The sequence below is a fragment of the Panthera pardus genome, unplaced genomic scaffold (genome assembly GCF_024362965.1).
Source record: "Panthera pardus isolate Hobbes unplaced genomic scaffold, ASM2436296v1 HiC_scaffold_27, whole genome shotgun sequence".
NCBI classification, from domain to species: domain Eukaryota; kingdom Metazoa; phylum Chordata; class Mammalia; order Carnivora; family Felidae; genus Panthera; species Panthera pardus.
The window spans coordinates 106760809-106788434 of record NW_026526843.1 but is presented as its reverse complement, the minus strand read 5'-3'; the positions used below and the strand labels follow the sequence as shown (position 1 = coordinate 106788434).

Genomic DNA, 27626 nt, shown 5'->3' with positions numbered 1-27626 from the left:
AGTTCCGTGCTCCTGGGAATCCTCAAGAATGCTGTGTGCAAATGGGGCCTACAGGTTGAGTGTCCATGTAGCTGGCCCTTCCTATATCAGGGGAAGCTGCTGGACTGCCAGAAGCCTCCTGCACATGCTATGGAGGAACCCAGTTCACGACAGGGTGGACAATGCCAATAGCGTATTCATGCAAAGAGGTTTCCTTGAAACTATTGTGATGCACTTGTTTCAAACTTTGTTGAATTCATATCATTTTAGAAACAGTGAATCTCTTGAGTGCTCCCAGCTTCATGAGGAGTACCTTTCAGATGGGTCTTTGAGACTTCCAGGCTGAAGCTTGAACCAAGTACTCATCGTCAAATCAATTTCTATATCTCTTAAAATTTTGTCTGTTTTTCTCCCAGGATTTCCAGCAGGAGAGCTGCAGAAGCCTTTTTTTTGGGGAACGGAATATCCTCGGTAGGTAAATTAATGAAGAAACCAGTTATTGACAAGTAAGGAGGAACATGCTGCTTTGAATGAGAGTAGAATATAAAGTCACAAAAACAAAAACCAATGCCAGTGGTTGTTCAGCAATAGGAGAGCATGAAACCTGGTGTGGGTCAGTCGTACTTTCCTCATTTTAGAAATTTGTTTCCTGATTCTTTTTACCAGGGTGTGTGACTGGACAGGAAAGGCAGAGTCCACACAGGGGACCTTAATCTTTGTGTATTTATTCACTTATTCATTGACTTATAGGACAAATATGTGGACCTCAAAGGATTGTTGGGATTTGAGTTGATGGTGATGGGTCTAAAACCATGGAAGAAATGGAAGAAATAACGTGAGAAAAGAAAAGTACCTATAGAAAGCAAAGATTTTGTTCGGTTGGTCCAATTAGTATACAAAGGGAAATAGTGGAAAGGGCATCTACAAAAAAAGGTTGATGTTTTATATTGGAGAGCTCTAAGTGCCAGGTAAGGAGCCGTCATTAATGAGCAATAGAAAATATTGAAGTTTTTGAACAAGTAAAGATTATCAAATTTGTCTTTAAAAATAAAACCTTGGTAGTTATGCAATAGGCCAAAAACTGATACTCTCTGAAGTTAGAGATATTGAAGGTCATTAATATCAACAGATGGTAATTCACAATTTACATATAGTGAGAAGTCTGATAATACTCATTGTTGGTAATATTACCACTTTTATTATGTGCCTTTCTTTGCTCTGGTGGTTTAATACACAGAAAATTTAGTCTTGATTGTAGACACTAAGTGTCTTCTGTCTTGGTTTGGATAAATGACAATTTAAATATTATTTGTAGGTTAAAAACATAGGGGATCACATACATATAAAAATAAGAGAAATATGGTAGCAATGTTTTGATTTGTGCTTCCTCAAAAGCAGATCCTGTGACAAGGATTTGAGTTCAAGGAGTTGTTATGGAAGGTGACACCAGGAAACAGTGGCGGAGGAGTGGAGAAGTGAGACAGGGTGGGAAGGAAGCCAATAATGAATGTTAGGAGTTTACTGTGGCTGCCATATTTTTCCCAAACTTACTGGCTTATAGTTCTGTAGGTCAGAAGTCCAACCCCGGTCCCACTGGGCTAAACAACAGGTGTTGGCAGGGCTGTATTCCTTTCTGGAAGCTCTAGGGAAGAATCTTTTTTCTTGCCTTTTCTAGCTTTTAGAGTCAGCCCACATTCCTTGGCTCATGGCCCTTTCTTCTGTCTTCCAAACTAGCAGAGTTGCATTTCTGTGACCATTGATTCATATTCACATCTCCTTTTGACTCTCCTCTTCTGCCTTCTCCTCTACTTTGAAGGACCCTTGTGATTATACTGGCTGCTCCCAGATAATCTAGGACACTCTACGTATTTTTAACTCAGCTGATTAGCAACCTTAATTCCCCTTTGCTACATAATAACGTATTCATGACTTCTGGGGGTTAGCCTGTGGACTTCTTTTGGGGGCCATTGTTCTACCTACCACACATGTGTTACAAAGCCAGTTACCACTGTGACCAGCTGGGGCTCAGCCCTGGCAAGGACCTGTAGAACTTGCTTCAGTGTAATCCCACTGCAGGGGCAAGGGAGCTGGGGCATTTATCAACTCCCCTTCCCTCACTGATTTGAGGGCTGCCACCAGCTGTAATAACTCTCTGGCATTGCCCAGTCTAGGCCCAGAGGGCCCTAGTAGCCAGAAAAAGTCCTCAGGCAAGTAGTTTCAGGTGTTGGCAGTTGGAAGCTTTTGGATTGTGTGCTCAACACTGGCGAGTGGTGAGGGGACAGGAGCAGGCATCAATAAAGACTACTGTAGGGAAGCACTGCGTTAGGATAAATGAAAATTCTTGGTTTGTATTAGCCAAATCCATTAATATCATCCCAGGCCTCAGCTGCATAGTTTTTATTGGAATCAATTTTCCCTATTATTAAGATTAAAAATTTGCAGATATTTCTATAAAAATAAATATCTAGGCTAAATATTGTCTAAATTCCCTTCAAACTAAAAATGTGCTCAAATTCTTTGATTCTGCTTATCATTAGCAATTTGAGTGCACTTCTCTTATTATTGTTAGATATCTGGAGACTTGGAAATCGTCTGGTTAAGTTTTGAAGTTACTGATTAAGTGAATTTGTTTATTGGGTCTGTGAGCATGGTTTTCTGATATAAAAGTGAAACTCATAGGAACCTGGGAAATAATGTTAGTGTTTGTTAGCTCAACCTTACGCTGAGCCATATTTGGTATTTGGGTGGGAGAGAGATTTGTATTTTTTATCCTAAAGAATCTATGTCCTCACTGAAGCCTTCCACCCTGTATTACTATATCTGCTCCGTGAGTAATTATTAAGCGTCTTTTGGGTATTTGGCATTGGAAAGATCGAGATGCTGGAGACATGGGAATCGCAGTCCACTGAGATGGCTTTCCATACATCTGTTTTGGATGGATAGCCTCCAGATTCAGCCAGTGGGCATCCTCTGTGTTCACACTGGTCAGCTTAGTCCTTGCCTGAATGTTGGCTCTAATTATGGGGATATCAACAAGCTAAAGTGTTTTTAGAGGAATGAATCAGGACTGTCAGTAGCCCAAGACAACATCCCAAAGTGTGTGTTCCACAATGCAGTAATAGAGGTCGGTCATCCTCCCTTTTGTTTTGGAAAATTACAATACTCAGCAGCATAAAAATTTCCAAGAAGTTCCGCAAGAAGGAAACCTATTGAAATGTGTTTAATCCAGCGGTTCCTAAACTCCCCCTTTCCCTATGTTTTGGGAAATGCTGGTCTAGAATCCCTGACTAAAGAAAAGCAATTGAAAGAACTTGAGGACACTGGAGGGGGAACCTTGTAAGTGTCTTTACATTACTGAAGGAGAGTGAAGGTGGTAGACAACTTGCTGTACTCAGGGGGTCAGAGGTATTCAGCTAGAGACTCTACTAGACCAATAGATAGCAGCTGTAGGAAAGATTCCAGTTCAGTGTTAAGGAGAGCTGTGTTATTTAGAACCTCCTGAGGGAACGGTCCCCCTCATGAGCCCCTGCTTATTGGAAATGCCCAAGGAGAAGTCCTGTGACTTTTGGAATGGGACTGTGGACTAGGTAGGCCCTTGCCTCTGATTCAGGCAAAGTGGCCCTTCCTTGTTGACAGCATGAGATCATGGTTGCTCCAGACAGAAGTCTGGCTGTCCTCTTCTTGACAGCAAAATCCAGTGCATGTGTTAAACCCATGGGGCAGTAAGAACAGAAGAGCAACTGAGTAGGTGCAAAAATTGTCATCTTTGCCATTTCACATTTGGAAGGCTGGAGTTTTCTCTGCAGCAGTCTTCTTGTTTCTGGCCAGCCAGTCACATTTCAAAAAGCATGCGAGTTTACTTATTTATTTTTATGACATGCTAATTATGTCATATGGCCGTTGATAATTATGGCCGTTGATAAAATGGAAGATGTGAACTGAGCATTATGAAATATGATCATTGTAAGGCTCAGTCATAGAGAATTACCTTTTCTTGTCTCCTGTCCAAAGGATCATGATTATGTGACTGAGTATTGGAACTTGGAATAATTCGGTCATTTTCTGAGTTCTCTATTACCCTTTGCAAAGAGGAAGCTCTTTGGAGCAGCCCTTCTTAAGGGACATTTATTGTAGAGCAGTTCCTGTAAGCTTCCATTGTTCATCCCTGAAATTCCTCCGGTCAACAGCATTGACCAAGGGTGGTAGAGGACTGAGTCCTGTTGTCAGGGCTGAGAGGTATGAAAAAACGAAATGTCGCAGGCTGCATAGTGACAGCTACTGCTGCAGAAACTAGCACAATGTAAAATTACAAGTTTGTCCCACACTGCCATGATAGCTCCATGATTGAAATGCATAATTTTACTCTAACTTCTTTAATGAAGGTTTGCAATGATGTAAAAACAGTAGGAAGCGTTTTTGTTCAAATGCAAATTACCTTGCAGGAAAGAAATAACAAAGGAAAGAATTGCCACCAAGGGGAAAAATGAAATCTTACAGCACTTATTTGGTTATAGTTGAGACAAACAATTAACATGTTAAGGATCATTATGTCCTGTAATAACATGTTGCTTCAAATATTCTCATTCTTTCCACTTACGGGTCCTTTCCATTTGCTGGGTAACTTTGATGTTGCATGTCAGGAGGCAAGTGCAAAATATTTCCAGCATAATTGCAAATCTCAGAAAGAATCCTCATAACAAGGATTTTAAGTTGTCTTTAATCCTCATCCACGTGTTAAATAAACTAAATTACATGCAGACCTATCACTTGCATGAAATGGTAAAGTTAATTAACCGATTAAATGATTGTTACTTTTTTACTGTATACTAGGTACAGAGAATTGAGTAGTGGATCAAACTGGTAAGGGTTTGGCCTTCATGGAACTTAGAGTTGAGAGAGGTCCCAGACACACACAGACAGACACACACACACACACACACACACACACACACACACACACACACACATATGCACGCATGTGCGCACGCACCTCAGCCTCTCCTTAGAACTTGTTAGAAATGCAAATTCTTGAGTCTTATGACAGACCTATTGACCCAGAATCCTGGAGGGAGGGGAGGGCGCGCGTGTGTACACACACACACACACACACACACACACACACACACACACAAAAAAAAAAAAAAAAAAACATCCAGAGGCCTCCTTATGGATTTCTTCATATATCATTAATATATTGTTTCAGTTCTCTACTGCTACCTAACAGCACCACAAAACAACCACTGTTGGCTTATGATTCTGCAATTTCCAAATCTGGTTAAGTCTTCATGATCTTTGCCATTCACTCATAAGCTTGTCTTTCACAGAAGCAAGGGAATGTGACTACCTTTGAAAGCAGTGATCTCTTTCAATCTCTGCTCTGTTCCTTTTTTATGATTGCATTTGGGAAACAATTTAACTTCTAAGTCTATAGTGATTTTTCAACAGTTCTCAGATAAAAAATAAATGGTATGTTTACAGACAGGGTCTTCTCAAACCCTGCTGCTGCTTTGGATGTTTATAAATATAAAGTGGCTAGAGCCAATACAGAATCATAGAAACCTTAGGGCTAGAAGGGACTTTAGAAGCCATCTCTTTTGCATCCCTAATTTCATACATGGTCATTGTGGCAGTATTACAATTGATTTTCTTTGTCCATTTCAATGAGAAGGGTATGTTTAGATTTTTTCTTTTTTTTTTTTTTTTTACAATTTTGAGGGTGTGGTTATAAGTTGCAGTTACTAGAAAACAGATTATCTTGGCTTTTCATTAAGAAAAATCAAACGATTATGCTCTGAGGTTCATGCTTCTAATTTTCTCCAAATTATATATTTATACCATAGATCTCTGAGTTATGGAGCTATAGGAGTAATTGTTGGACATGAATTTACACATGGATTTGATAATAATGGTAAGTACTGATTCATTGTATAAGCAGCTGCTTTTATGATAATGTTGATGATACAGATGTTAATTGTTGCTATTATCTTTGCATAGTGGCATCACCATAGATTGAAGATTATCCAAAGCAGTGTGAGTGCTGATTGAAAAATTCCCCCCATGCCTTGCTGTGATAGCTTGCCATAAATAAATAATTGTTCCCATTGGTGATGGAATAGCATGAAAAAAAAAGACCTTGTAATTTCACTGAAATTATCTTTGCATTTAGATCAGGATTGCTGTAGCTGCCATGATAGTTACAGGAATTGCTTCATAGCCTCTCCCCTCTGTCACTTCTTTATTCACCATCTTGAGATGCTCTCCCTGGAGGTGTGAGCTCTGCTCCGAAGATGATTATACATGCTGCCAAGTTAGGATTCAGCCAGTTAGGACTCCGGAGCTTGGCTGCCTGATTCCTTTATACGATTTCAAGGATTATGCAATGCTTAAGCTGTGTTTTTCTCTATGCTGGCATATCTTTAGATTTTTTTAAAAAGGCTATGCTTTCCTAATAATGCAAAATATAGAATATGCTGTGTATCCTGATGAGATTTAAGCACAAGAGCAGAATATGCATAAACTAAAGAAATTATTGCCCCTTGTAGGTTGTCATCATTTGTAATTGGCACTCCTTTCTCCTTTACCTTTGAGCATTATTGGAAAGCCACATGAAAACTCTGAAATTTATGAATTAGTAGCAAATGATAATCGTATCCACATCTGCACAGTGACAGGCAGATGCAAGGAGCCGACTGGCACAAGGCAACATTGTTATAGAAAGGACCTTTTTCTTCCATGTCTGTGGTGTCTCCACCATCCTTTCCTGGATGCTGACCGGAAGGCCTGGTTCTCCTTCTGGGCAATTCTTCCTGTGCTCCCACCAACGCTTCCTGAATCATCTAGGGTTTTGGTTCCCGTGGCCTCTCCCCTCCCTGTTAAAATATAGCTACCTTGTGCTCCTCTCAATTTCCGGAGCTACACTTTCTGTCTTTCCATGTTTGGTTTATCTAAGAGGAGTGTCTTAGCTAAGAAACATAACCCAGAAGTGATCTCTTGGTTCTGGGCCTTTCTTCTTGGGAAATTTAAGTACAGTTCTCGCTGTGAAACTTTTGGAGGCCTTCTGAAGTCATTCTCCAAGGACATAATCTAATGATGCCAATTTCAGTCTGTAACCAGTACTTAGAACAGAGAGTCACGTATTTAACTACATGCCCTGTAACTGTTTAATGATTGGTTGGATAGTGTGTGGAAGACAGTGACTCCGTGCCCTTCCAGGGGTTGGTGGTAATGGCATCCACTCCTGCTGAAGAGCCTTGGATTATTCCAATTAACACCTTTGCTTCTAGGACTTTCTTGTAAGCCCACTGAAGAGTTCTTTGCATAATTAAATTCAAACCAATAGTAATCTTGAGTATGAAGACAGTCTAGATACACTCAGACTTCTTTTGAAGGGTGTAGAGAAAATGAAGAGTGAGCCTATGGCAAAAAAGCATGTATAACTGATCTTTTTTCCATTATGTTTTGGAGATTTCCATTCTTGTTCCAAGTTCTCTTTTTAGAGCAACCTTCCTTGTCCAAGCAGGACAGATGGGCCTTCCATGCACACTGATGGCTGTGGAATGATTCATAACAGAGGTTTTATGTGTGTCTCGGCTCCTAGCAACTTGGAGGAAACACATTCCTACAGGGTTGAGTCAGGGGCTACAGTCTCACAGTGTGAATGACTCATTAGACTGTTCCTATGGACTGTTTGGAATTTCACTGGTCCTGGTGCTCCGTCTCCCTTCATGGACTTTCTGAATGAAGCCATTTCGTTTCATAATCCAGAGAACAGTTTGGGTCACATCAGATGAAAACAAAGAAGTCAAGATTGGTTCAGAATGTGCATACCATAAGTTGATGAATCTTATTTTTAAAATGTTCTTTTTACTTAGAAAGAAAGAACTTCCTCTTTCTCCTTCCCCCCTTTCTACAATTAACCTGTGACACTGGAGAGAAGGTAGGAGCTGCTCCCAGGAGTGGTCCGTGCTACTGGAACTGCTTTCTCAAGGCCTATTGAATTGAGGGAAAGGGGAAATGGAGAAATTAGTTTCCATAAATAGTACAAATATCTTTTTTTTCTTTTTATTTAAATTCCAGTTAGTTAACATACATTATAGTATAGTTTCAGGTGTACATCACCAGGTGCTCATCAAGACAAGTGCCCTTCTTAATCCCCATCACCTATTTCACCCCTGCCCCACCCATCTCCCCTCTGGCAACCATCAGTTTGTTCTCTGTAGTTTTAAGACTCGTCTTGGTGTTTGCTTCTCTCTCTCTTTTATTTCCTTATGATCGTTTGCTTTGTTTCTTAAATTCCACAGACAAGTATTTGTCTTTCTCTGACTGACTTATTTCACTTAGCATTATAATCTCTAGCTCTATCCATGTCATTGCAAGTGGCAAGATTTCATTCTTTTTTTTATGGCTGAATAAGATTCCACTGTGTGTATGTGTATTGTGTCTATATCTTTGTCTGTCTATCTGTCTTCAGCCATTCATCAATCAGTGGACAATTGGGCTGTTTCCATAATTTGGCTATTGTAGATAATGCTGCTGTAAACATTGGGGTGCACGTGGCCCTTTGAATTAGTATTTTTGTATTCTTTGGGTAAATACCTAGTAGTGCAATTGTTGAATCATAAGATAGTTCTATTTTTAACTTTTTGAGGAACTTCCATACTGTTTTCCAGTGACTGCACCAGTTTCCATTCCCACCAACAGTCTAAGAGGGTTCCCCTTTCTCCACATCCTTGCCAATACCTGTTGTCTCCTGTGTTGTTGATTTTAGCCATTATGACAAGTGTGAGATGATCTCATTGTAGTTTTGGTGTGCATTTCACTGATGATAAGTTATGTGGAACTATGTGGAGTTATCTTTTCATGTGTCTTTTGGCCATCTGGATGTCTTCTTTGGGAAAATGATGTAATCCCTATGAAAATACCAACAGCATTTTTTCACAGAGCTAGAACAAACAATCCTAAAACTTGTATGGAATCACAAAAGACTCTGAATAGCCAAAGCAGTTTTGAACAAGAAAAGCAAAGCGGGAAGCATCATAATTCCAGACTTCCAAAGTTATATTACAAAGCTGTAGCCATCAAAACAGTATGGTACTGGCACAAAAATAGACACATAGATCAATGGAACACAATAGAGACCCCAGAAATGAACCCACAATTATATAGTCAGTTAATCTTTGACAAAGCAGGAAAGAATATCCAGTGGGGAAAAAGGCAATCTCTTCAACAAATGGTTTTGGGAAATCTGGGCATCTATGTGCAGGGAAAACAAAAATGAAACTGGACCACTTGCTTACACTATACACAGAAATAATGTCAGAATGGATTAAAGACCGAAATGTGAGATGTGAAACCATAAAAATCTAGAGGAGAACACAGGTAGTACAAATATCTTTTAATTTTCCTTTCTGCTAGGTAGAAAATATGATAAAAATGGAAACCTGGATCCTTGGTGGTCTACTGACTCAGAAGAAAAGTTTAAAGAAAAAACAAAGTGCATGGTTAACCAATATAGCAACTATTATTGGCGGAGAGCTGGCTTAAATGTAAGTACAACTGTGGTGAAGGAGCGTCTTGTGGAGCATCTCATTTTTTCTCTTTTGGACATTAGCTTCCTTTAGCCCATTGGTTCTTGGTGTGTGGTTTCTAAAACAACAGCCTCAGCCTCTCCTTGGAACTTGTTAGAAATGCAAATTCTCGAGTCTTATGACAGACCTATTGACCCAGAATCCTGGAGGGAGGGGAATGCTGATAGTCAGTCTGGCTGGCTGTCTTTTCACAAACCCTCTGCTGACTCTGATTCAATCTGGAGTTTGAGAATCACAGGCCTAAGCATTCGTTTGTTTTCCTAGATTCAGACAAATATAGAAAGTCTTGTTGCAAACACAAACAGTACAACTCTTATAAATCTATATTCCATATCATTTAAAACATTTTCCTTCCAAACTACTACTTTAGTTTAATTTGTTGAAATCTCACTAATTTGAATTAAATGACTCTGAATTGGTTAAGAGATGTTAATTACAGATGTTTGAACAAAAGAAATGTACTTTTAAAATGCCTCTTTTTTTCTTAGGTATACATACATAAATTTCCATGAAGACAAGAATGCGACTTTATACATGCTGCTTGTGTGTGTCAGATTCTGCTCCTTTCTTGTCTTCATGTCCGTCCCCTTCCCCTTTCCCTGTCATCACTCTTAGCTTGCCTACCTGTAATTCATCTTAATCACCCTGGTACACTGTTTCACATGCTCATGTGGAGACAGACATGCATACACGCACCCCTTTAGTTCATGGTTTTCAGTGACTGTCCGGAAGTCCACATTGTGAGTGTGTCTGACATACTCAACTAACCTCTGGTTGAGAGAGGTTATGCTTTGTCTCCAATTCTTTTCCAACAGTAAATGCTGCTGTAATAAACAGTCGTTAGGTTCATGTTCTTTTTGTCCGTATAAGATAGGTTCCTACTGTCACCAACAACTTACATTATTTCATATTCTCACCAGTGATACACGAAAGAGCATTTCTCTATTCAGTTATTTTCTTGTCAATATATGAGAACTTTTAAAAAAATTACCGATGTTAAAATTTTATCCACATTACAGTGTTTTCCCCCAAGTATATTGCTCATCCATTGGATTTTATATATGGCATCTTTGACCTACAAAAATTAAACATTTCTATATAGCCAAAGATACCTATTTCTCTTAAAAAATAGTTTCTGTATTTCCACTGTATGTCATATATATAGTTTCCTAGCTTTTTGGGAAAATTTTTGTTGTTGTGTTATTTTACATTTAAATCTTGATGCATGTAAAACTTATTTTTTTATGGAATTTAATATGAGTGATTACTTTTCTTCTGATAGTCCATTGATCCACCATCACTGATTAAAAGACTTTTTTTTCTCACTGAATCGATTATTTGTCAAATTTTAGAATCTTATATATATTGACATCAATTTTTGGATTATGTGTTCTACTCTGCTGGTCTATTTGTTGATTTCTTTACCAAGCCCTTATTACCATTGTTATAAGGATTGTTCTGGTATGTGTCAATATAAACTCTCCCTCACTGTTCTTCTTTTACGTGGTTGCCCATTCTCAGGCAAATATACTTCTGTAGTTGGTCCAAGATCATGTTACCCACAGGTTACCCTGTGCCCCAAAGAAAATCCCATTGGGATTCTAAGTTAAATCACAGTTACTGTATGGAATTGACATGTTTATTATACAGTCTTCTTGTTCAAGAACATGGTATGCCTTTCTGTCTGGTTCTTATTTTACATTTTCAAACACAGTTTTATAGTTTTCTCTTTGTAGTTTATCTCCTGTATATTATTTTTAATTCTTTTTCCTTTTCCTTATTTTGCTGGTTTGATCAGGTTTTCATTTCTGCTCCCTATACGAATTTTTCTTTGTAGTTTTTTATTGCGTTTTCTACCCCTGCTTTCATAATTATAAGAAATAGATTTCTCGCATTGTATTTGACCGTTAAGAAGCCAATAGTGAAGAATTGTTGGTAGGGTATGGATCTGCAGGAAGCCCTCACTCTAAAACACACATGTGCACCCTGTATGCCCCTAATTCGTATAGTTAAGGGTACCACACCTAACAGGAACAAGAGACCACACAGAACTGACTTGGTCCTCTACTTCTTCAACCATATTCAGCACAAGGAACACTGTTCTTTATCCAGGCAGAGAAACCAGAGGCTGTATCCTTGAATAGTTTCTGTAGCTCTTTCATCATTGTTCTGGAAAGCCATTTCTGTGTGTGTGTGTGTATGTGTGTGTATGTGTATGTGTGTGTATTTTAATATCTACAACTCTGTCATGAGAAGATGTAAAATGGGTGCTTCTGTTTATCAGTATTCAATTCAGGAGTTATCACATTGTGAAAATCCATCTAGAATATATGTTGCTTCAAGAAAAGTGTAGGGGAGGGAGGGGTTCTAGAGTCAGCTAGAGGTTCGAATCTTGATTCAACCAGTTGCAAGTTTTTTGAACTTGGGAAAGTTGCTTAATGTTCCTGATTCTCAGTGTCTTAATCTGTGAAATGGGTCACTGTTCCTGAACTCATTCATTTGTTGTAAGAATTAAATGGCTGCCGTTATGTAAAGCACCAGCATGATGGCTGACGTGCAGTAAGTGCTCAGTAAATTGTTGTTACTATTACTAATACTTTGTCACATACTCATAGGTGCCCCATCCTACAGAAAAACAAAACCAAATTTTGTGGGACCGAAAACAACAACAACAACAAAAACCAATAGAAGAACAGTTTTTTTAGAGGAAGGGAATGTATATTTCGTGATGATTGTTATATGCAGGCATGGTGGTAGACTTTTCAATCAGCCGAAACAAATGTAATCCTCATACTGGTCCTGAGAGGTGTACATATTGCTAGCTTATTTTACATATAAGAAAACTGAGGCTCAAAGAGATGAAAAACCACAGTAGAGTCTAGATTAGAGTGAGTCTGAGATCCACATTCTTTTCACCATATCATGCTGTGGTTCTCACATTCTAAGCTCATTTTATTCCTAGCTAGTGTGTTGGGAGGGGGACTATTCCACAGCATCCTTTTGGGCTAAAATGTCAGACACTGAAACTGAATTCTGGCAAATGTGTACCTTTGTCACAAGGACGATAGAAAGGGGATGCCTGTCCTGGCAAAATCCGCTCAACTGTCAGAAAACAGCTTCAATCTCTATCCCGGAGGAGAGGGGGCGGCTTCCTTTGTGGGTATAAAGGGCCACAGTTTATTTTCTGGCTCCATTTATGGATGCTGGTCTTCCATGCCTGAGTCCATTGCAGTGAACTGGGGAGTGCTCCAGGGGAGTGCCACAGAAGCAGACTATTCCCAGCTGGTGAGAGGCCAACCTAGGGCCATATGGTCTACGGAGGTGGTCTAGAGTGAGGGGGAGGAGCCAGAGGGGTGAGGCCACTCCTCAAACCTCCAATTTTGATAAAGCTTAGAGAAACAACGAAGGAAATTAAATATGGGCATGAGTAGGTATAAGCAGATGCAATGGAGTCAAGAGCAGTTGAGATTTGAGAAGGTAGCATGTTAGGAGGCAAAAACTCTAGACACAGACTTTTTGGGTTTGAATCCCCGTGAAATGTGGGCAGTTGATTTAATCACTCTGTTTTAGGTTAGGTTCTCCAGAAACAAAGCCCAAGAAGGGGTTTCTTAGGTAAGGGATTTATTTAGGAAGTAGTTTCAGGAGAGACCTGTACGGGGGTAAGGAAAACCTGTTGGTTTCAGGAGTTTAGCCTCAGCCTGATCCAGGTTCTGGAGCATGAATCACACCATAGGAATTGTTCAGCCAGGGGTTAGGGGGCTAGGCAGTTCTAACTGCTCATCAGTCAGTTACTGAGAGTTGGGGTATCCCCTCCCAGGAATCTTCAGGTGTGGTGAGTCCCCTAAGCTAAGCTTAATCTTTCTGAGCTGGTAGCAGTTGAGAAATGGGTGTACAGTCCTGATGGAAAAGGGGATCTAGTGTGACACCAGCGACATCTGCAACAACGACATCTGTAGACATCTGCTACACACTCTGTTCTTTCCTTATTTGTTAAACAAGGGTGGTGGTAACAGCACTTAATTTGTAAGATTGTTGTCAAAGAAGAATATATGTGAAGCCAGAGTGGGAACTTAGAGGACTGAAGCTAGGAGAGTCCTGGGTGATTACAGAAATTAATGCTCTCCGAAGATTGGTTTTTATCCATTGGTATTGCTTGATACCTGGGTGCTTGGGCTAGCCTGAAAGTAAAGAATGGGTAGGACCCATGGCTTTCAAGTTTACAGCAGGGTGTATTCATTTCCTGTTGCTGCTATCACACATCACCACAAACTTAATAGCTTGAAACAACACAAACACTGTTTTGCAGTCCTCGATGTCCCGCTCAGGTCTCAGTGAGCTGAAATCAGGGTGACACAGAGCTGTTTTCCTTTCTAGCTGCTCTGGGGGAGAGTCTGTTTCCTTGGTGTTTCTTGCTTTTAGAGGCTGGCCACATTCCTTCACTCATGGTGCCTTTCTTCTAAACCAGCAGTAGCTGGTCACATCTCACATTGCATCACTCCTCCCGTTTCCTCTATCTATATGGACCCTTGTAGTTACATTAGACCCACCTGGATAATGCAGGCTAATTCTCCAGATCCTTTACTTAATCATATTTTACAATTTCCTTTTGCCACAAAAGATAACGTTTTCACAGGCTCCAGGAAATTAGGACATAGACGTCTTTGGTAGGGGAGAGGGGGCATTATTCTGCCTCTTAGATAGGGATTGACAACCTTGGTCTGCAGAGGGCCAGGCAGTAAGTGATTTAGGTTTTGTGGGCCATAGGTCTCTTTTGCAACTACTTAACTAGGCCACTGTAGCAAGGGGAGTGCCCCAGACCCTATGGACACAAATGGGCGTGGCTGTGTTCCCATAAACCTGAATGAAGGACACTGAATTTGAATTTCATCTAATTTTCATATGCCACAAAACATTCCCCTTCTTTGGATTTTTTTTCCCCTATGCACTGAGAATTGTAAAATCCAGTTTTACCTCACAGCCTGTACAAAAATGAGCGGCAGGTTAGATTCTGGCTTGTGGGCTGTGTTGGTTTGGAATGTTTTTTTTATCCTAGCCTATTTAGGGATTTAAGAAACAATCTTCAAATGTTTGGAGGAATTTCTTCCCCGTGCTTGGCTGCTTATCATACATATTGCAAACCTTGACCTTGTGGAATGTGTTACTTCTGTTTGATTTTTGTCCCCCATGAGAACTACCCTCCTTTTAATTTTTCATGGAAGTTGCTGAAGGGAAAATGGTGATGGTTGGTCTTGAAGTTTTGTTCCTTTGTGGATGGTAAATTTTTGGAAACAGAAGCACACTGAAAAGACTCAAATTATATGAATTAATCAGAGAAAGTCATTTGTGTATTGACATTTCAACTTTTTCTCCATTAAACCCGAGTCACTCAGTATTGTTAACATTTTATTGGAGCTGGCTAAATTGGTAAGATACGGAGGTGGGGGAGAAAGAAATGCATAGCATAATAAATAGAAATTAGTGTATTCAGGAGCACCTTGCTGGAGTTCGTTTGCCATCTCACAATATATTATGACTACCCTATGATTTATTGAATGTAATTTTCTCTGGAAAATATGGTACTTTTTCTTGCTATCGTATTTATGCCTTCTGCTGAATGATAGTTGGCTGTGAAACACTCTTTTTTTTTTTTTCTTTTTGTTAGGTGAAGGGGAAGAGGACCCTAGGAGAAAATATTGCTGATAATGGAGGTCTGCGGGAAGCTTTTAGGGTATGCACTGCAACATATTTGCTGTGATTTTTAAAATGAAACTATGGAACGCCATGTGGGTGCACCTCAATTTACACTCCAGACATATTCTTGAGGAGTTAGATTTCTGTAATTTCTGTAAATAGAATTATATTTCCACATTGACTCTGTCATACTCTATTATATGAATAGAGCTGCATTTCTTTTTTTCTTTCTTTACGGGATATAGAGTCACCCTAAAGAATAATATTTGTTGTGAAGAATCATGTATTTAAAGGATGATTTTCAGCAAATGCATTCACAATAATATCAAAGCACGTTCCAGAAATCTCCTCAGGGCTATGTTCATATGAGTTTTCCTTGAGTACCCGGTCTCTATAGCCCATCTTGCAATTTTCTCTTAAAATACCAAGCTTCTAAATGATGGCCAGAGGCTAGTGGTTCTCATATAGTTGGCCAGTAACAGTCCATAATAAGGTTTTCATCATCCACTGGTCTTTGCTTAAATAAGAAGCATTAAGGATGATGTGGAAAGATTTTCATAAAGGTAAATGCATTTAATGTAAAGACCAGGCTGTTATTCTCAGGTTACATCCTTCCTGTATTCTAATTAAAATATATTTTATAAAGTGATGGTGATTGCAGGTGATAGTTTTCCCTTTTACTTGGAAAAATAAAAATTTGGCCCCAATATGTTGACCCCAACATTTATTTCCAAAGTCCTTGCCATTGTGTTAGAGAAAGAATAGCTTTTTGTGGGGGAGGAGGTATTTAACGTGTGAATGCTTTGGCCCAGCTTCTCTGTATCTGTTGAGTATCAGGTCTTTTAGCCGGTGAACCTGCCTCACTGTTAAGCAATACGACATTGATTTGCATTTCCAGAGGTTGGTGTTGTTAAAGGAAAACTTTACAGGATGCATTTTGCACATGGTGGAGGATATATTGAGTATCTCTGCACTGGATGAAACAAGAGAAGAGCCACCATTGCAGAGGATCATCCATTCTACTTCTCTCTCCAGGCTTACCGGAAATGGATAAATGACAAGAGGCAGGGACTTGAGGAGCCTCTCCTACCAGGCATCACATTCACCAACAACCAGCTCTTCTTCCTGAGTTATGCTCATGTGAGTAGGCCAAGGAAGGGGCATCAGAGTTGAAATGTGAGACTTTGGCTTGCTCCCATGGTGAAAGATTTGGAACGAAAGTTGAATGGCATAACTTTGATTTGAGCTGAAATTTTATCTTGCTGCTTATTTCCGGGACAAATTTCATCTTCTTAATATTCTGGGGGACATAATTAATCAACTGATTGAGTCAGGGTATTTTGGTATTGTTTATCAACTGGGTTACCAGCCCTGTGGTAACCACTTGTCATTTCTTTAATATATCCTGACTTCTTAAAGTATGCACTACTTCCTATAACCTTTTCTGGTGATTGGCTTTCATGGCCCTGCCCTCTGCTCTGTTTCTCCTGTTCCTTTGCCTCATGGGCTGACGGTATCCCACCTCTCTCAACCTGCGGGGGACCCTCAAGGCTGTGTTTCCCATGGTCACAAGAGTCAGAAGAGTACGTGAAGGCTGCTAGAGCTGAAAACAACAATAGAAGCTTATGTCACAAGTGTGTAGGCCTCATTTTCAAAGAAGACAGAGATGGGTTGATGAAGGTTCTGATGCATGGCTTCACAGTGGGCAATGTAGATCTGTATGCTCAAAACTAGACCAAAGTTGTTAACAGCACAACCTTCTTTTCTTCATTCTTTGCATTGGTTCCTCAGTAAGCTGATTCATTCCACAGCTGCTTTGATTTTCCTTCTATGGCTTTTCTTCCTTTTTGATTTTCTCAGCTTCTTTGGCTGACTCTGGCTAAAGGATTCTCACCTTTCTGGGATCTTTTATTTCTTTTTTTTAATGCTAATTTATTTTTAAGACAGAGAGCTGGGGAGGGGCAGAGAGAGAGGGAGGCATATGATCTAAAGTGGGCTCTGCACTGTGACAGCCACAAACCTGATGTGGGGCTTGAATTCACGAACCGTGAGATCATGACCTGAGCCAAAGTCAGATGCTCAACTGACTGAGCCACCTAGGTGCCCACAGGATCTTTTATTTCTTAAAGCTGACATGACAACACTAAATAATCATTTATCGACATGACATCGGTAAAACTGGAGTCACTAAAATGACTTTCCTTTTTAGTTTTCCCATTGCTGTCAATACACCCCAAGTCTCTGGGTCTTCCTGGTTAGAAAATGTAGATTCTTTGGTCTTACTTGATTTGTCTATCCTCGTTTTTATGACATGGGTCCCCAAAGCTGGATGTTTCATCGTTTTAACTCCTCTTCAGATTGAACCTCTTTTTCCCTATTAGCCTGTCTCATCATCTGTAGAGTAAGCCTTGATCTCTTCGACTCTGGATTATCCCAACAGCGTTATGGCATGTTTTTCCAACTTTGGCATCTTTCCACCACTGTCTGTCTTACATGACCCTGGAATACTACTTTGATTTCATTACGAACCTGCTGAAGGAACTGCAGTGGCTCCCAAGTGCCTGCCACATCAAGACCAAACACGTCCAGCTGGCTTTCATAGTTCTGTTCAGTCTTACTCAACTGTACCCAACCAGTTCTGAGTTCCTGCAACTCTCCTAGACTCACCCTTAGCCAGGCAGGTGTCCTCACTTCCAACCCACACTGTTATGCCAATTACTGACTGTGTGGCTTTGTTTTTGATTTTCCTTCTATAGGGGCGCCTGGGTGGCTCAGTCAGTTAAGCGTCCGACTTCGGCTCAGGTCACGATCTCACATCCGACTTCGGCTCAGGTCACGATCTCGCGGTCCGCGGGTTCGTGCCCCACGTCGGGCTCTGGGCTGATGGCTCAGAGCCTGGAGCCTGCTTCCGATTCTGTGTTTCCCTCTCTCTCTGCCCCTCCCCCGTTCATGCTGTGTCTCTCTCTGTCTGAAAAATAAATAAACGTTAAAAAAAAAATTAAATGATTTTCCTTCTATGATGTGACCCTCTTCATACTCCTCCCCCTGAGATTATTCAGTCTCATCTTTATTGTTCGGGATCCACGTCGAGTTCCACCTCCTCCAAATTTTCCACAGACTTCCCTAGGACTCCAGTACTCTCTCTCTCTCTTTTTTGAATCTCCAACTCCTTTACATTACATTCCCTTCATTACTATGCAGTTGAGTCCTTAATTGTTCTCAAACTGTTGAAGACTTTTAGTTTTATATCCATAGCTAATCTTCTGGATCCTTATATTTCCTTGAAAAAAACCTTTTTTTGAGAGAGAGACATAGCATGAGTGGGGCAGGGGCAGAGAGGGAGACATAGAATTCAAAGCAGGCTCCAGGCTGTCAGCACAGAGCCTGACGCAGGGCTTGAACCCACGAACTGGAGATCATGACCTGAGCTAAAGTCAGACACTTAAGCGACTGAGCCACCCAGGGACCCCTGGATCCTTATATTTCTTATGTATCTCCATAGCACCCAACAAAGATGCTGGGTATGTTGAAGATGCTTGACATTTTTAGATGAATTGTTTATAAAAGGTAAGACTAAGTAGCAGTTCCATTAAAGAGACTTCTTTGGGGTCAGTGCTGGGTCAGATATCTCAAATAAGCATACACAGTGTAGTTAGAAATTTCTAGAGCAGGGGTTGGCAAACTTCGACCCATGGGCCAATTATGGCCTGCTGTCCATTTTTATAAAAACTGTTTTATTAGAAAAGAGGCATGCTCTTTCCTTTATGTGTTGTGGGTGGCTGGTTTTATGCTACTGTGGCCGAACTGAGTAGTTGAAGCAGAGACCTTATGGTCTGCAAGGCCTAAACCATTTATTGTCTGCCCTTTTACAGAAAAAAGTTTGCTGACCTTTGATCTCGAGGACACAGTATAGTGTCCATTGGTTCTTACTTACTTAAAGTCCATCTTAGTTACATCCTAGTCCACAATATCTTTTTGGATGTAAGGTAAACCAACTGGTAGCAATATTATCTTCATAATTTTGAAATGTCTTCAAATAAAATTCCAAAGCATATCTGATTTATTTTAAACTAAAGAGATTTAGGGAAAAATGGAAAGCTACTTTATGTTACTATCTTGGAGGTATTCCTACTGACAGAAGGAGGAGATTTTCAGCCTTTGCACATTGGAATAAGTCTGCTTATAGGGAGTAAAGTTATTTTCCCTCCTGAGAAGATACTTGGAAAACAGTAACAACCGTAATGTGTTTTCAGAAGCCTCTTAAATGATTTATGAAGCAAAGACAATACTATAACAATGCTGCATAATAATGTAAGAATATAAAAAGAAACAGAACAAGAAAAAATGAGGTAATAGAGAATGCCAGAAACAACTTCATCTCAACTAACTTCTGAGGAAATTAAGGAATCACATTACAAAAGCATCTTCACAGTCATGTTCAGATGGTTTATCTTCATCAAAAGCAATAGCATCATATCACCTTTCCTGCTTCCTGTATCCTTGTACTTTCTGTGACCTGTTAATTCTTTTCTTAGACATTCTCCTTATCTTTCTACTTTTCTTCATTCCTGTTTCTACTTACTTAGTGGCCGCTCATTGGGAACCTTCCTGAGGCCCATAAATACTCTTGGAACTAGTCTCTAATTTCCTCCTCCTGCTATGCACCCCTACCAGATAATTCTTTTACAGATATGATTTTGTCATTTTCCTGCTCACAAACAGTGTTTAAATACAGTTTAAACCCTTGGCCTGTTGCTCAAGACTTCAGAAATCCGGCACCATCCTCTCTCCCTGCTGGCCTCCCACTGCTGCCCGTTATCCACCACACATTATCCCTGCTCAATGTCTCGCTTTTTCTTTTCTCTCAAATATGTCTTTGCTTCCATTTTCTCCCGCACTTAGAATTCCCCGCATCATTTCATGTCTCCTAGTTCTTTTCATACTTCAAGACTATATCATGTTTCCAGACAAACTTCAAGTCAGGATTAAGTAGGTTATGGTGCAGGAACAAACAGTACAAAGACACTTTCTTTTGTGTTCCTGCTCCACGTCCCACGTGAAAGTGGGGGTTCAAAGTGGGACTCTGCTCCTAGTAATTACTCAAGGACCAGGGTTTTGGAATCTTTATCTCAACACACGCTCACATGTTCAGCATCGGAGTAGGAAATAGAGATGAGGAAATGTCCACTGGATCTTAATGAAGCATCTTAAATTATTCTTAAGACTCTTAAAAACTTGCGCTGGGTTTTTAAAGCTTCTACAAGGATGTGACATCTGTCACCTCTGCTTGCATGTGGTTGGTCAGAGCAAGTCACATTAGCTTTGCCTAACTTCAAAGTTCATGGAGAAATCTCCTCCTATCTGAGGCCCTGACTAGGGGTAAGGCAAGCAACGCACTTAGGGTGCAAAATACTAACTTCTCATGACCATACTCAATAAGGGATGATTGATTGATTTTTTTTTTCCTGTTTGAATGAGTATGGTGGAATTTGATAAGGGCTATTCCAAGCATTATATTATTTGAGTTAATACATTGGTTGATTTCTAGGCTTATACACTATTCTCTTGATTTAAGAAATTTGTCTAGAGGGGCGCCTGAGTGGCTCAGTTGGTTGAGTGTCTGACTCTTGATTTCGGCTCAGGTCATGATCTCGCAGTTTGTGAGTTCGAGCCCCCATCGGGCACGCTGCTATCAGCATGGAGCCCGCTTCGGATCCTCTGTCCCCCCTCTCTCTGTCCCACTCCTGCTTGTGCGCGCTCTCTCTCTCTCTCTCTCTCTCTCTCTCAAAAAAAAAAAAAAGATAAATAAACAGTAAAGAGATTTGTCTAGAAACCCTCCTAATTTACTCAAGTTGTGGAGTTATGCGCAACAATCAAACCTTCTACTCTGGGGATTAGAATAATGGATGTTACTCCTGATGAAGGTTTTATCTGATCTCCTAAAACTGTTTGTCATCCACTGAGTCTAAAATTACTCTTCAGTATAATTTGGAGCAGTTAAGGTGGTAGGCAATGTGTAATCGGAATGGAAACATAATTACTGGGATTCTCTTCTCTTTTAGGTGAGGTGCAATTCCTACAGAGCAGAAGCTGCCCGAGAACAAGTCCAAATTGGTGCTCACAGTCCCCCTCAGTTTAGGTAAATGGGCAAATCGATGGTCCTAATTTTTAACTGTGCGTCTCCCACCTCCTCCCCAACTCAGCCATCCCAGTGCTGTACCACATAGGAGATCTGAACAAAAGCCCTTATTGTGAACAGCGATATCTCCATTTTGCAGACAGGAATATCTGGCCAAACAGAACTTTTTGAAAGTTCTCTTGCAAGAAAGAGCATCTTTTCTTTCATTAATAGGAAGCTAGTTTAGTCAGAATACTTTCAAAAAAAATTTCTGTAGTAGGCATTTACTCATACCTCTAGTCTAGTGCTGTATCGAGATCTGTGAGATAGTACAAGACTCCAAAGATAATTTAGAATCCAATTCATAGCTTTAGTATTAATTCCCATTTGTTACCTTCCAGGTTTTGAAAGGTACCAATCCACGGGTGCCAAAAGCACCATGGGTGCTCAGTAAACTGGAATATTTGACTTATCCAGCCTCCTACTTTTTTTTGTCTGGGCCAGAAAATGTCTTTCTCCTTAGGCAAGGATGAGAGTTTATGTGCCTTAAAACACGTAGAGCTCTGGTTTATTTTGTGTCCTAGGATATCCTATTTAATGCCTCTTGTTCTTTCATGCAGTCAACCGGCAGACATGAATGAATGCCCACTTTCTGAATAGCTCTGAACACAAAAGAGGATGTATGGTGATATTTAGCTATTAGAATTCATATCTAAAGTCAAAGCTCTACATTTTGGCTTTTAGTTTGAATCATTTTTTGAAAACAATTACTTCACGTGAAGGGAAGAGGATTATGAATTACAATCTTATTTGTCAGAATGTACAAAAAATAATAAGAAAAAATAAAATTAAAGTTAGTATACTTACCCTGTGCTAAGTTTCTTGCACAGTTTGAGGGAGCTTTTCTGTAGTTGGGGTCAGAGAATTATAATGGGAAATCCAAGAAACCATAATAATTTTTATTGAGTCTTTGCCTAGAACATGTTATATATCTGGATATCTTTGCTTGATGTTTAAGTGACTCCATCAGCACAGTGCAGGAAAATTGCCTAAAATTTCTCCTGTATTTGAAAATCTTATTCCTAAAAGTTTGCTTTAGAAATGTTTCAGGAATTGACTATAAATTACCCAGTAGCATAAAAATCTAATCACTGTATTAGAAATTCTCCCCCACTGGGCTAAACTGTCAAAAATGCTGACACTCTCTAATGGACTAAAATATTCTCCCACTGGCAAATGGTACAAAGGAAGCCACACAGTAGATTAATTACTTAACAGGTAAGATTGTAGAAACTAATTTCCTTTTAGTAACTAGTTGCTGGTAACGTTGGATTTTAGCTGATAATTTGCAGAGTATACTTACTAATTATCAGCTAAATTCTCTTTTTAACATTTGCCCAGGGTGAGTCACACTATGAAATATGCATTCCTACCCATACATCCCAGCTAAAACAAGAAGTTTGGATACAGGCCAATATATTCATTCAAATGCCCATAGGTAACAAAGTCATTAGAGAAGAAATAGTTAATAACTGAGAAAGCTGAGTCTCTAGTCAACCCTTTGAACATGCAGTTGAGTAAGAAATAGATGAGGGGGCAGTTTTTGCTGGCTTGTTAGTGATGTCTGAGGTAACTATAGATTTTGAGTACAGCAGAAATCACATGATGGAAATACCTCTGCCGTAAGGCAGTTAAAATGAAAGTGCTGAGTAGGAATCCACAGTCTTTACTGCAGTCAGAGAACTTGCAAGAACACCAGATTTTGGAACTAACTTCAGTAAGACATTACTCATCACTAACAGTTAGACACCGTTCATTAGTTTGTTACCTCGACCAGATTCTAGGTAAATATGAACCTTCAAACATAATAGGAATTAAGGAAAGCATTTTTGTAGATTGAATGAAGTCTTTAAAGATAGTTTATAGATAGTAAGAACATGGATGAATCTTGCAGACATAATATTGAGTGAAAGAAGTCAGGAACAAAAGAGTGCATATTGTGTGATTCCATTCATATGAAGTTCAAAAACAAGCAAAACGAATCTGTGGTGACAGAGGTCAGACTAGTAGTTTTCCTTGGAGGTTCTACTTGTAGGGCACACAGTGGAGCCTTCTAGGTGCTGGAAATACTCTGGGTGGTAGTAACATGGGTATATATACGTGAACAAAATTGATAAGCTTTACATTTTACTTTGTATCAGTTATACCTTCCATAAAAAGTGGGAAAAAATAGAAAAGCTAAGTATTTCTGGTACATCCTTAAATTTCTAGGAGTCTATAAATTTATAGGGCTATACAGTTGTATGTATATACAATTTATAGGAATTGCAAACCCTACAGTTTATAGAAATTTGAGGGTATTGGGAAGATTCGTAAGAGCATGTGCCTGGCATTCAGGAGGTGCTGGTTCTAGCCTCAGCTCTGTTAATTTCTTTGGAATTTTACTTCTCCATTTGGGGCTTCATTTGTCTCTCCCATAAACAGCTGAGATGAATGCAACATCCCTGAGAGCAGTATGGCTGCTGCAGTTGTACCCAGAACCTACTGATATGGAAGAAGTGAATAACACGGACTGTGTGACATATCTTTTCCAGGGTCAATGGTGCAATTAGCAACTTTGAAGAGTTCCAGAAAGCCTTTAACTGTCCATCCAATTCCACGATGAACAGAGGCGTGGACTCCTGCCGACTCTGGTAGCCAGGCCGCTGGTGTAGGCCATCCTGGGAGCCGTGTAGCGCCAGGAGGGGCCACACCGAACGCTCATCGCCACCGCTTTTGGCCTCTGTTCCCCTGAGGACTCCTATTTTTAATGCATCTTCATTATTTGTGTGCTGCTTGGATGTGAACAGTATTCAAATTGTAGGGCTTAAAAAAAGGGAATAGAAGAAGTGAACCAAGTATGTTTCTTTAGAAAACCAAACCAAAAAATAAAATAAAATAAATCCCTAGGCTACTTTTGTTAAAATATTATCTGCTGAATTGTCGCTTTTGTCCATTTTAGTGTAAACAGCTAAGTGGTACACACTATTTTAATCTACAGGTTTGCAGAGAGCCTAAGTAGAATGTATCCAGAAAAGAAATTCAGTCTATGCATTTTGTACCCTTCCATGATGAGGACATGTTCCTGGATACCTGGTCGGTCTTACTGCTCTGTAGAATGCAGTACTAGATTTTATGTATTATCATTCATAGCATTTATTAACTCTATGGTAGTTAGGTTAGAAATATGTTGGAGCTTCATTTTACAATTTTTGATGAAATTTTTGCCTTCATCTTTGAGGTCTGTTGGGTTGCAAATGCCTCTCACAGCTTCTGTCTGACGTAGCTGATTGCCCTGTTCGACTCGGCATGAACAGAGCTGGCCAAAAGGCTACTTGAGAAAGGGTTTCAGTTTCTCAAATAGAAAAAAGAAAAACAGATGTGTTTTTAAGGCCCAGAAGAAGTCAAAACTCCTACTCACTAGGAGATGAAATCTCCAAAATTGGATCTATTCTGCCCAAACCTCAGTGATTATGTCTGTGTGCTGGGCACTTCTTCAGTCCAATTCCTGTTTATCTTGTTAACCTCATATATGTGCATTCTTCTGTTTCTGAAATGAGCAGGCACTGAGAAAATGATTTTCTAATTCTCCAGTAAGAATGTATGGCTTCCATTCCCCCTTTAGGCGACCAGATACCACTTCTCTTTTGGCTCAGTTAACATGACCTCTCTTTGAAAAAAGCGTTTTGAAAAATTTCTTGATTGGAGACATTTTAAACTCTATTGATTGATTTAAAAATTCCTCACATGTCCAAAGGAAGATAATTTTTTCTGTTCAAGTCTTCTAAAGAGTCTGTAAGGAAGAGCAGTGCTGGGTTTTTGAGCCTCAGAACTTTATCCTTTCCGGTGAACCCCTCCATGTCTTATTAGCGTGTGTAGGGGAAAATCTTAATGGCCTTACAGTGGTTACCTGGCATTTCCAGTTTCTTAAAATAGCCATCCTCCCTTTACATTATTCATTGTGTATGTGGTTTGGCGTTAAGTAGGCCAATAGGAAAAATCTCAGAAGCAAAATGATAAACTCAGACTAACCGTAGGAGACCATTTTGCATCCCTGTGATTTGTTTTCCTTCTTCTTCTTTTTTTTTTTTTAAATGTACGTGTGTGCCATGTCCTTTTGTAAACATGGGAACTTCCAAAGGGACAAAAATGCAGGGGCACCACCATGAGGAAAACAATTACCTGTGTTGTTAGTCAGAGGACAGTGATATTCCCCTTGATTTGCTCCTCTCTAAATGAATAAACTTTGGAAGGGCAGCTACCTTTTCCTCCTCTTAACCAAGGCTTAATGTGACCTTAATGTGACTTATTTTTAAAAACAAGTGCTGTTAGGTTAGGGGTGCTGGAAGTGTACAGGCGTTTTCTCTGGAGGAGCCATTCTGATTTGCTTTAGACATACAAGATACTCCTTGTTTTATCCCTCTCCTTGGACATTTAGAAGCCACCGAGGTTTGTTATGCTGGTATGAATAGCATTTTCCTTCTAGATTTCTCTTTTTAAACTCCCAATAAACACATTCCTGCAGGTCAGAGAAAGTGACTAGAATTATGACTTTGGAAGTGGGAATCATGCAGTCACTTGTCAGTTGAGGAAGACTAGTTAGTGATCGGTTTGGGCCCTATAGTTTCTAAATGATGTGGCTACTTTGTCCTGATTAACTTTATGCGCTGTAACTCAGTTATACTGAAAGTTGTAGATACGAGGGCCATTATTAAAACAAGATAAACCCAAAGCAGGAGTACCAAGTCATCGCTACAAGCTACAACAGTTTTCTGGTAGGATTGGATTTCCACATACATGCTCAAGTTTAAATTTTCGATTATACTCTTGTTACTTCTCTTCAATACAGGTTGCTAAAGGAAGCAGACACTGATTAAGTCCTAGAGGGAAGAAGGGAAAACCCACCTGGAAAGAAAGGTAAAAAAAATAAAAGTAGGGAGAAGTTGGCCTCAGAATGTGATTAGGAAGAGAAGACAGGATTTGGGCAATCCTTGCTAAGCATATCCATTGGAGTCGAGCCATCAAGTTTTACAAAAATAATTATGGTAAATTAAAAAGAAATTAGATATTGGATCACATACTAGGACTGCCATAACAGACTTTCCTGATTCATATACCAGATGTTCCACCAGTGAACTATTGTCTGCGTGTTAGAAGGAGTTTTGGGAAATTCTCCCAGATTAGTCGAGGATTTTGTGTAAATAAAGTGGTATTATTTGAGCTTATCACCATTGCCTAAAGTTTGTTGAGCTTTTCACCAACCATACAGCATTGGCCTCCTATTTCCATTTTTTCCTTTTATGAGACAGACTTGGACATGACTAATGCAAGCTCGGATTCGTAAATTATCCTAAAGTTTATTCAGTGCCTTTCCTCAATGGAGCTGAAAGCATAGCACATAAATTTTATCTTATTTAGCCCTGGAGCATCGCTAAGAAGCAACAAGGAATGCCGGCTTGCTGCACAGGTTATGCTCGTGCCAGAGAAGTGGAGAGAGGTTTGAAATTGCTTGTCAAGTATCCCAGGATCAGGAAAGGCAGAGTCTTTGTTCTTTGGGCAGCTGACCTCTGCATTAACCTTCATCCCTTAGATGACCTCATTTCTAAATACATTTATTCTCTCAGTATTTGTGCAGTCACTTAGCATTTGATGGGGCTTCTTCCTTGATATTTCTAACATAATGTTTCAATTGCATATTAAGCTAATGAAGAATACATGATTGTTTCATCAGCAACATTTTTCTCACCCGTGTCAGTGCCCCCGCTGGTTTGAAGGAAGGTATTCTCGGATTATGCATTTTATATCTAAATGATCATTGTATTTTCTTCTCTGACTTGTAAAACAATGTGAACGATCATTTTAAGGACAATAAAAAGTTGAAGATTTTCTGTTTCCTCTATTTTTTTTTAAAAAAACTTATAATCTATTGTATCTGTTAACATACTCAGTTGTGTTTTAGGCAATACTATTTGCCCCAAAAGTATGCAAAGTGCTCTAGTAGACTACGTTTCTTGGTCTAGGAAAGTGGGATTTGAATGCAAGTAACTTTGTAGACACTGAGAGATTTACGAGGTGGTCGTTGTATTTTCTTTTCGAATATAAGCCAGCAGATGTGGTTTATTGCTTATGCAATAATATTTCCATTGAGGAAAGGAGAGGCTTCTGAGGGAACGATCAACCATGATAGGACTGATCTTACTAAAGTGATGATG

The 27626-nt window shown here is 39.7% G+C and overlaps 1 protein-coding gene across 2 annotated transcripts in view; it reads left to right on the top strand.

The window, feature by feature from the left end:
* PHEX (phosphate regulating endopeptidase X-linked) overlaps positions 1-27302 on the top strand; it is a 229879-nt gene extending 202577 nt beyond the window's left edge. For both annotated transcript variants that reach the window (XM_019433558.2, XM_019433557.2), the window contains 7 exons: positions 396-450; positions 5820-5887; positions 9394-9524; positions 15229-15294; positions 16293-16397; positions 21320-21396; positions 23970-27302. In XM_019433558.2, the coding sequence (XP_019289103.1) occupies positions 396-450; positions 5820-5887; positions 9394-9524; positions 15229-15294; positions 16293-16397; positions 21320-21396; positions 23970-24072 (605 nt within the window). In that variant the 3' untranslated portion in view covers positions 24073-27302. The remainder of the gene's footprint in view (positions 1-395; positions 451-5819; positions 5888-9393; positions 9525-15228; positions 15295-16292; positions 16398-21319; positions 21397-23969) is intronic.
* Positions 27303-27626: the final 324 nt, after the last annotated feature.